This window comes from Lygodium microphyllum, chromosome 1 (genome assembly GCF_053477565.2).
Source record: "Lygodium microphyllum isolate KBCC chromosome 1, Lygodium_microphyllum_v1.1.10, whole genome shotgun sequence".
In the NCBI taxonomy this organism is placed as follows: Eukaryota; Viridiplantae; Streptophyta; class Polypodiopsida; order Schizaeales; family Lygodiaceae; genus Lygodium; species Lygodium microphyllum.
In genome coordinates this window covers 159631926-159641721 of record NC_141135.1, presented here as the reverse complement: position 1 = coordinate 159641721, position 9796 = coordinate 159631926, and the positions used below count along the sequence as shown (strand labels likewise).

The 9796-nt window shown below is 43.5% G+C and overlaps 1 protein-coding gene across 1 annotated transcript in view; it reads right to left on the bottom strand.

Annotated features, from left to right (window-relative positions):
* Positions 1–206: 206 nt before the first annotated feature.
* Positions 207–9796, bottom strand: part of LOC148041880 (uncharacterized) — a 110106-nt gene continuing 100516 nt past the window's right edge. Inside the window, exons 18-25 of the mRNA XM_087683721.1 lie at positions 5168–5264; positions 5016–5075; positions 4872–4926; positions 4258–4721; positions 1559–4105; positions 919–1476; positions 773–831; positions 207–624 (exon numbers count right to left, since the gene is read on the bottom strand). Of these exons, the coding sequence (XP_087539847.1) occupies positions 432–624; positions 773–831; positions 919–1476; positions 1559–4105; positions 4258–4721; positions 4872–4926; positions 5016–5075; positions 5168–5264 (4033 nt within the window). The 3' untranslated portion in view covers positions 207–431. The remainder of the gene's footprint in view (positions 625–772; positions 832–918; positions 1477–1558; positions 4106–4257; positions 4722–4871; positions 4927–5015; positions 5076–5167; positions 5265–9796) is intronic.

The window sequence follows — 9796 nt, the reverse complement described above, 5'->3', positions numbered from 1 at the left end:
GCATCCAAAGCTCTGCATCTAAAATCTTTTGGACTCCCAAGTTTCTCTGTTTGTGCAGAGATATCTCTGATAATACTTGGTGATTTCGCATGCTAGTCACAGGATTCACCTAATTAGCGCTGCGGCTTGCTGGTTTATCTGAACTTTCTGCTTTCTCGTCAAGCATTTTCGTTAACACTTGCTCTAATCGTTAACAAAGAGCATGGTAGAGAGACGGTTCTCAGTAGTTTTTTGATGTGGGGGACAAAAATCCCATGTGATTAGGCTGAAATGTACAAGGGCATTGAAATATATAAGGGCATTGAATATGGAAATTTGAACATGGTTGGTGTGAGCCTGAGCTTGAATTCCTATTATACAACTTACAAAAGTACAATCTCCAGTGACCCATTTACATGCTCAAAGGGCAAATTCAGGCAAATTTTTGGCAATTAAGCAGCGATTTCCTTGAGCACATCTTTGGCAAAATTTTGCAACTTATTGACCATCAAACTGCCACTCCCAAAGTACTGTGCCGTATTGGATTCAAGGAGTTCAATATCGAAGTAGAAAGCTCTGATTGACCGATAGTAATTTTTCTCCAATCGCTGCTTTATTACATCCAACGTCAGAGGTAGAGGTAGCCTGTAGAATGACAGTTCACGTCAGAATATGTAGTAAGACAGACTTATTCATGCACACATTAACAGGGGCAGTGACTGCTATTTTTGAAACATCATTTTTTCATTCCAATCAAGCAGTAAATGCCAACTTAGACAACTTCACAACAAACCTGTTGATGAAATCTGACCTAGCAGCTGCTTGTTTCAATTTTCGCAGGCCATAAGCATCCTGCCAAAAAATGTGTCAAAACTTTGAGAATTATACAGCTTTTCAATTAGACTCTATTCCGCATCCGAAACAGGAAGACAAGCCTACCTCTGATTCACATGCAGCAGCCTCAAGCACAGAGATCAAGTGCTCTCTTTTGCATTCATCAATATGGGGAGGTTCCCATTTAGTGTCAGAAGGTTCAAAAAGCTCCCAAGGACTATGATTCAATGGTCTGGATGTATCTGTTTTATACTGGACGGTTAGCCTGTCCCAAGGGCTATCGGGAAAATCCAAGGACTTGGGCTTCACGGCTATCACTCTACCTTCCCACCACTCGCCCCCTCCATCAAGAGATCTCCACCAAACCTTGCATCTATCTCTGTTTGTCCACTTTCTTTCTATAGATGCATCATATCTACTTTTTTCTACGATAAAGTCTGGGAAATCTGTAAGCTCTGGCAAAGTCAATGAAAATGTCAGACCCTGCAACTCTGACGAATAGTCTGAAAACTCCAATGTTAGTTTACAGCAAGTATCCCCAGAGTCAGCAAGAATAGTGTAGTCCAAATCCACGACTCGACAAGGCTCTACTGCACGTAGCCGATTACTCCTCCAAGGCCCAGGTTCCCTAAATTTCTGTGATTCCAGAAATTCTTCATGTCCCTGAAAACAATTTGCAAAGAAAGGGCATTCAGTGAGAAAAAGATGTGTGCACTTAAGGAAATCAAACGCACCCACAGTTTACCTGCCTCAGGTACACAACCTCGTCACCAAATTGAGGTATATATCGAGTGCCTTCTTCAACATCTGAGAGCAGAAGCCACGCTGAGCTTTTCCTGGTCCGAACATACTGGTCTCTAGCACTCATTGGCATCTCAGCTCGTCTTCTCTGATCCCTATCCCAAGCCACTTCTCTCTTTCCTACATCTCTTCTTGCTCGATTTGACACTCTAAGAACCTTTCTAGATGCTTCATCTTGCCCATGCATCTGAGCATCAGCCAATTCCGTCTCCTTAGTCAGTGCAGCAGCTATGTGATCAGTGTGTTCCATTACAACCTGCTTTTCCTGATGATTGTGTCCATCATGCCAAGACACAGTATCCATCCAAGCATGCTGCCTGCTGCTGCCTCTCTTTTCTATGCCCTCTTTCACCTTGTTCATTATGTCTTTGCTCCTCTTCATTTCCTCTTCTCTGTTACCTTGAGACATAACGGATCTCATTTGTCTCACTCTTCTCTTGGAAATAATGTCATTGCTGGAGTTCAGAGAGATGTTGTTTGTTAATTCTATCTCACCCAGTGTCCTCCTCTTATGCCTGAAGGAATGTGCGTCAGTATTTCCTCTCAATTCTACACCTCCAGAATCATCACTCCAGCTTTCACTGTCACGAATGTAATCACTCTCAGTATGACCTCTTACATGTTCTTCTTTCATTTCATCCATCAGAGTGTTTTGGATAACACTAGTTTGAGCTTCTGTGTCTACTCTCTCCTGCATAGCAGATTCTTCAGCTACATTAGTTTGCCTCACTCTTCTTCTCCTTTGACTTTCAGAGGCTTTATCATCTCGGTCATTCACTTGCAAAAGGTACGGTTCATCCAATTGTCGTGCCTTTCCTGCCTTGTGGTGTATAGAAGTTCTTCTGCCCCTTACTATAGCATTTTGATATTTACTCTCTGAACTATTGGAATCTAGCATGCCATAAAGGGATCCCGAGTCTAAAGCCTTCCTGTTGTCGTACTGTTTCAATGTTTCATCAAAAGCAATTTGGTGTTGCCCCCATGTTCCCTTTGACCTAAATTTACTGTTTCGCATTTGCAGAGGGCTATCTGTTGCTCTCTCTCTAGTATGAATGCCAGACCTTGCACCAGTGGGTCTCTCAGACTGAAAATCATTCTGGCACTGATAGCCACTTACTAATTTTGGATCAATTGCTTGGTATGTTGACTCAGGAGATGACTGCCTTTCAAGCTTAGTCTCTAGTAGCTCTTCAACAGAATTTTGTTCTGCTGAAAGATCTAAATGTTCAGGAGAGGATAATGAACTGTCATTCAAATTGTTTCCCACACAATAACTTCCTTCCCCCAGATTCGCAGGCTTCAAGGTTATATCTGTGGGTGAACCATCCATGGGCTTCTTCAACTCTCCATGAAAGGTTTCACCATTCCTGCTTAGCTTCTCCTTGCGGCAACTTGATGAACTCCAATCAATTGGTTCCAAAGCTCCAGAGCCTTGTTGGCCTTTCACGAACTTGGACGATCCCAACATCTCTCCTTCGTACTTCCTTTTTCGAGTACCAAGATATCTTTTGTGCTCTCTTGGAGACACTGTATCTTCATAATTCAGATTCCGCAAGCTCTTTGAATCACCCACATCGTTAGCTCTGTCAGGTTCAACACCAGATGTGTGACAGACATCTGTAGCTTGACGAGGTTTCACAACAAGCCTCCTTGTTTTTTTCCAGCCATGATCTCTACAGGTTGATGCTTGATCTACATTTGGCAAGCGACGGTCCCTGTGCAAGGGTCCATCAATGTCCTGCACTAACTCATTTTCTGGCGACACAATGGTGTTACGCAATTTCAAGACCAGCCGTCTGTGAGACTTTTCATGCTTGATGAATTCCTCTGGTTCTGATCCATCTAATTCAGCTGAAACCTCTCTTTCAAACGTGTGGTCTTTTACACCACTGTGAAGGTTTTCATTGTTTCCCTCTTCCTTAAGCATAGTGTTATTTTGACCCCCAGTAAGATATACATCCTGTCCTGCTTTGCTTTCATGAGGATTATCTTTAACCAATCTCTCAAGAAAAACTTGCCCTATTTCTGCCTTTTCATTCTCTTCTAAATCCTCCACTTCCTCCTCAATACCCAAGTCATGAGCACTTTTACAGCTTGGAGACACTTCTACTTTCTGTTCTAGCAGCACCATCTCATCTTCCACTTCCTTTAGGTCATCATTGTCACTATCCTTCTGCTTGCTGCTACAGGAAATGCTCATGGGATGCCCATCAGACTCGGGCTCTTTTTCATTGCTGTAAGAACTTGTGTCATGCTCACTCGATGCAAATTCATCATCATCTTCTCTCTTTGTCTGCATATGAGAAAACATTTGTATTGCATTTTTGGCTGCAGCTCTTTTGGGTCGCATTGACTCTTGAAATTCGGGTCTCCCAGAACATGAAACAACTTGAGCCTGCATCTGTCGTGTGTGTCTTCTGTCTGTGCCATCTTCATCCGTTTCCTCAACTGAGGGTTTTCTCCTCACCTTCCTTGATTTCCTGGGAATTTCCTGCTAGTAGAGCACATTTAATGTAAGTTACTGCCAAGTTGATGATAGTCTTTGATGTAGAAAAGCATATACATTGTTTGGGAAAGCTCAACGGCACACACAACTTCCTCAAAAACAAAGTGAAAATATGTACACAGCCTTTGCATTTTTACCTCAGCTTTTCGTTTGTTGCGATTTGACCGCCGGAGAGCTGTCCCTTCACTGCTTTCTTTAGATTCACTTCCTTCTTTGCTTTCACCTTCTTTTTCAGTACTATGTGCAAAATCATCACTAGAACTTGCAGTCCTTTCATCATCAAGAATGCTTAGACTCTCCTCACTAGCACTGTAATCAGACCCAGAGTCCTCACTATGCCTGTTCACATCCAGCTCCCAGTCTATTGTCTCGTCTGCATCACTTGGTTGCTCTACCCATCTCATTGTCCCATCCTCCATAGTGCCACCTGGTGATTGTGGAAGATTTTGATGTGTGGCATTTGGATGGTCATATGGAAAATATGTGACATCATCGAATCCAACTGCAAGTTTCACAGCAGGAGGCTGCCAGTCTATGCCCAAAGCTCCCAGACGGCGCTGTTGGTACATGCTCTGATAGGGCTCCTGATAAGGAATCATACCTGAAAGAGAAAAGTTGAGATGATGTGAAAGGAGCATTTCGTATTGAGTAAATGCTTCTTTTAATGAGTTGTAAAAACTACTCGACACAACCTGACCAAAACTTTTGACTACATAGCTATGACCAAAAATATAACAATTTTCCTGCTTACTTGAATCACAAAGAAGATCTTGAATATTTCTTTGATGTGGAGGCAATTGCGTCTCCTGCAATGACACTAATCTCTGTTAATTCTGGTGATGTTTCAGAAATTAGAAAGAACCAGATCAGTATAGAAAGTAAGAAATAAATCAACCTGATCCAGAACATTGCCTTGGATGTCCCGTATAAGCGGTCGAAAGTCCCCAAGAAAGAACTACAGAATACAAATATATGTATGTATACATACAGAAGTTGAGAGGCACTTAAAAAGCTAAATTTTGAGAATAACAAATACTACTGATGTACCTGGTCATATTTTGCATCTTTCTGTGATTCTCCTTTACCAGTTGCTAGAAGATAAATTTGACCAACCTCATCAGACACCACAATCGAGGTTCCATCCCTATTAGGAATGTTTGGAAAGTTAGCACATTAACCATAACTTGATCTCAGTCACATGCATAGAATACAAATGATGAGATCCTTGTGAACACTTGGAAGTCCTGAATCCACACTTCATATGATCAACAAAATTTTGAGAATGCCATTGAACTTTCTTACCTCTGCACTTAGACTGATATAAATTCATTTTCTGGTTGCTTTAGCCAAATTTAGAACTTAGCAGTGTGCATGGCTAGCTCACTTGAGCCAGTGTGAGTCTTCTACTTCCTAAGGTGATCATTCTGCCTTGAATAATGCTTCTCCCAAGTGTTACTGGTTGACAATTTTGACCACCACAGCCATTCCTATATTGACTTTTGAAGCCTAAACACTTATTGATTTGGCTCTCTTATGAGAGAAACACACGAGTACTTGGTAAACATTTCGTATCTTTAATCAGCCAGGAACTACTTCAAAATGCCAAACCATAATAGCTTACATGTACAAACAACTCACACAGGGCTAGATAACTTATAGCTCTGTGTAACAAGGCAACTGTATTTAATTTGGCAAAAATCCAAGCAAACACATGAAATTCAGTAAATATTGCCTCCGTTTTGGATTGAAGAAGACCATAGGTCCCAATTTTTCTCTGGAAGTCATTAACAATCATAAACATGTTCCAGCAGCTTAGACTAGATTTTGCAAGAGCAGTACAAGAGAGAAGAATGCATCATCGGCTGTGGATGAAAATATAAAATTTCCCCGATAAATAAGGTGCTTTGCCACTCTCAAAGCAACTGTTTTATCTGATCCTTACTTTCTTGTAAGGAACTAGGAATAAAGATTGTTCCTAGAAGGTATTCCGATAGGATATAATAATTGAGGATATTCGTGTTGGCCTGGGCGTGGAGCAATTGTGCAATTAATTTTATAGAAAATGACTGAGAATGAAAAAATTAATCGATGATACTTGATCACAAATGAGAAGCAGTGTATTAATGAGTGAGAGAGTACAACACTCTAGGCAATCACAATGAATAATGCCACACTTGTGTGCTAATGAGGCACAAAGTGTATTTTTTTGATAAAAAATGAAACCCTAATGGCTTAACTGTCATAGGAAACCCTAACATAAACCCTAAACCAAGTGTCACTTAATGCCTATGACAACAGGGGCAACAACTGCATTTAATGATAATTTAAATGCCTAGGGAGTTCAGATCATGGATCAAAGGGCATCAATGTGTAGCCCACAAGATGGCCTACAAATCCCCCTACATGAAATGGGCAGATTGATCTAGGAAAAATGATAGAATCCTAGAAAATAAAAAGAAATATAAGGTCATGGTTGCACAAGTTCATCCAAGTGGATATAGCAACCTATGACAGTATAGAGTATAACAGATCATGGAACAAATGGAATTAAGTTCAAGGCTTGCCAAAAAGCTTGGAACTTTGGTGGAGGAAGAACCTTCGTGAAAAGATTTGCCAAGTTGTCTTCAGTGGGTATGTAAGACAACTCTATTTTTCTAGCTGACATCTCCTCATAAACATAATGGTAATGGAATTCTATATGCTTTGTGCACGCATGGAACACTGGGTTCCGTGCAATGGCCAGTACACTTTGGCTATCACTATAGGTAAACATCGAGAGCCCTTTGGTGCAAGTAGCTTGTGGAGCCAAACGCGCTCCATTGTGGCTATGAGCGTTGCTCTATACTTAGCTTCCTAACTGGAAGTAGCAATTGTAGTTTGTTTCTTCTTGAACCAAGAAATAAGAGATGTTCCCAAGAAGCAACAGTTGCCACTAAGAGAGAGACAAGAATTTGAATATCCAGCCCAATTACTATCAGAATATCCATGCAAAGAAAGTAAAGAATTAGCCTTGTACAAGAATTTGAATATCCAGCCCAATTACTATCAGAATATCCATGCAAAGAAAGTGAAGAATTAGCCTTGTTTTTTACCTTTGGTTTGGGTTTTCCACGATGATGGGTGGAAAAGGCATGTTCAGTTGCCATTGTAGCATTGTAGTTGAGTTGGCTTTGTTCTTCTTGCAACAAAAGAGACACAAGTTCATTGAAACAATAGGTAACTTGGTCACCCATAGTTACCAACTGCAAGGTGGTAGCAAAACCTTGATATGACTCCAATAGACCATTAAGAGTGATAAAAACAAGCTGATTATCTGGGACCTGTTTATTAATATTTAATAATTGTTCAATAAGATCTTTGATGCTGGTGAGATAGGTATCCATATTACCTCCTCCTTCCATGTGAACCTTTTCCAATTGCTTATGTAAGTAAGCAACACGTGCTTCATTGCAAACTTGATATAATGATGCAAGCTTTTGCCACGCGCCCTTGGCTGTCTTACATGATCGGATGTGTGGAATGATACCTCTCTTCACAAGTAAAGCGATTAGGATATGCGCTTGGGTGTCACGGCCATCCCATCGAATCTGGTCTTTTTTTTGCAAGTAAAATGTGGCTAAATATATTACTCAAAAGGCTGATTACAATGGAGTGCTCATGCTCAACAGACTAGCTGGAGCTGATGCAAATCACAAATACATCATGTATACAAGCCTCTCAAGGCGGTCTGGGGGGGATGGCGGCAAGAAGTAAAGCGATTAGGATATGCGCTTGGGTGTCACGGCCATCCCATCGAATCTGGTCTTTTTTTTGCAAGTAAAATGTGGCTAAATATATTACTCAAAAGGCTGATTACAATGGAGTGCTCATGCTCAACAGACTAGCTGGAGCTGATGCAAATCACAAATACATCATGTATACAAGCCTCTCAAGGCGGTCTGGTGGGGATGGGGGCAAGAAGCCATGGAGGTGTATCACCATATGGGGCTGCCTGCTTGCATCATGAAGAACAAGTCTTGGCCGCCCCAGCTGCGCATAAAGTGAAAATGGAGCTCCTGACGAGCTCAAGACTTGCCCTGCACCTGGTCCTACCTACCGCGGAGGGAGTGGATGATGGAAATCCAAAGCTCTGCCAAAGTCAGCTGTACTAAAAGACACTCCCATCCAAAAACCTCCTAGTAGCGTGTCTTCCAGATGTGCCATCCTGTAAGACTCCCTACGATCTCCCATACCTTTGAGCGGTCTGTTGTGGGCTCTAGTACTTGGCAGCTGGGTAAAGCCTCCAAGCCGACCACTACACAAGACCCAACCTCAATGATGAAAATCGTGTCTTGCATCCCAGCCTCATACAAAAGATGACGACTATGGTTGATTGCCTGCCAGCAGAAAGCCCCCCACGAGATACATCCAAGGCTGGGTGCCACATGGCGGAGAATGCGGCAAGCTCCTCTCAACATGAGTTGTGCCGCCTCGCAAGACCAAAGGCAGTGCTTTGGAGTTTCCAAGTGCTGCTGTGGGCAGTCATCAGTACATGTCTACCAATCTTGGTTGTGTACTCCAAGAACCTCACTGGCTTCTTGGCAACCACAGTGGCCGGCCATACCCACTCTCCAGGGTCCCACTCCAGCTCATCAAGTGGCCTACTCTCCCATATCCAGAGGCGCCGCTCTCGAAACTCCTCCCAAAACACATAAGGGTCTAGATGCCAGGTCTTCCCCTGGAGACCAACCACACAAATCCTCCTCCAAGGAAGAACAACGATCTCCTCATCTTGCTGCCCTCTGTCAAGGACCAAACGCCCCCCATCCTGCACGGTGAAGAAAATCCCATAGGGGGTGCTGCCCACTCTACCTGTCTCCTGTAGGGGGATACTTGCGGATGAGAATCTAGCAGCCCACACCTCACCAGGCTCCATTGGCTCTCGGATCAGGGGGTTAAGCCCGCACCTCACCAGGCTCCACCAGCTCTCGGATCGGGGGGTCAAGCAACTCGTGAGTGATCAGTGAGTCAATCTCCCTTCTCCTCACCTCAGCTCCTCCTCGCTGACAACCTGATGCCCGCTGCAACACCTCCTGATCCACCATCCTGTACACCTCCTACCACGTCATGATAGTATGAGCAAGGCTAGCCTCCCATCTAGCCCACTGGATGTGGGGGTGCTCACCAATCTGTATCCCATCTCGATCTCTGACCTGGGGGTTTCAGACCACCGGCTAGCAGTCTATCTCCTCTTGGTATCCTTGGGGCCTCTGAATTAAGGCCTTGCAGAGACCCTGCCACACACGAAGTAGGCTGCAGAGGAAGGAAGATCTGGGTGGCGTGATTTGGGCAATCGTGAAGATCCATCTCAAGGATGGCCTCCAACCACCACCAAGCCTCACTCTGCACTCTTGGAAACCCTCCTGCAGAAAGACCTTCCAGGTCTACCCTCCTGGTGTGAGCCCACGGACCACTAGCTTGCCCAAAAGGGCCAAGCTCTGGAACTTTGGGTCTATGATCCCAAGCCCTCCCTCAGACCAATGCTGGATGATGGTCGCCCACACCACCTTGGCCCGAGAGTCCCTGGAACTGTCTGAGTCGGCCTAGAGAAAATTCCGCACTAGGCGGCGAAGCTAAACCACACAAGACGAGGAGAAGCACCAACACGAGGCAATGTACCAAGTTGTCACTAGGAGG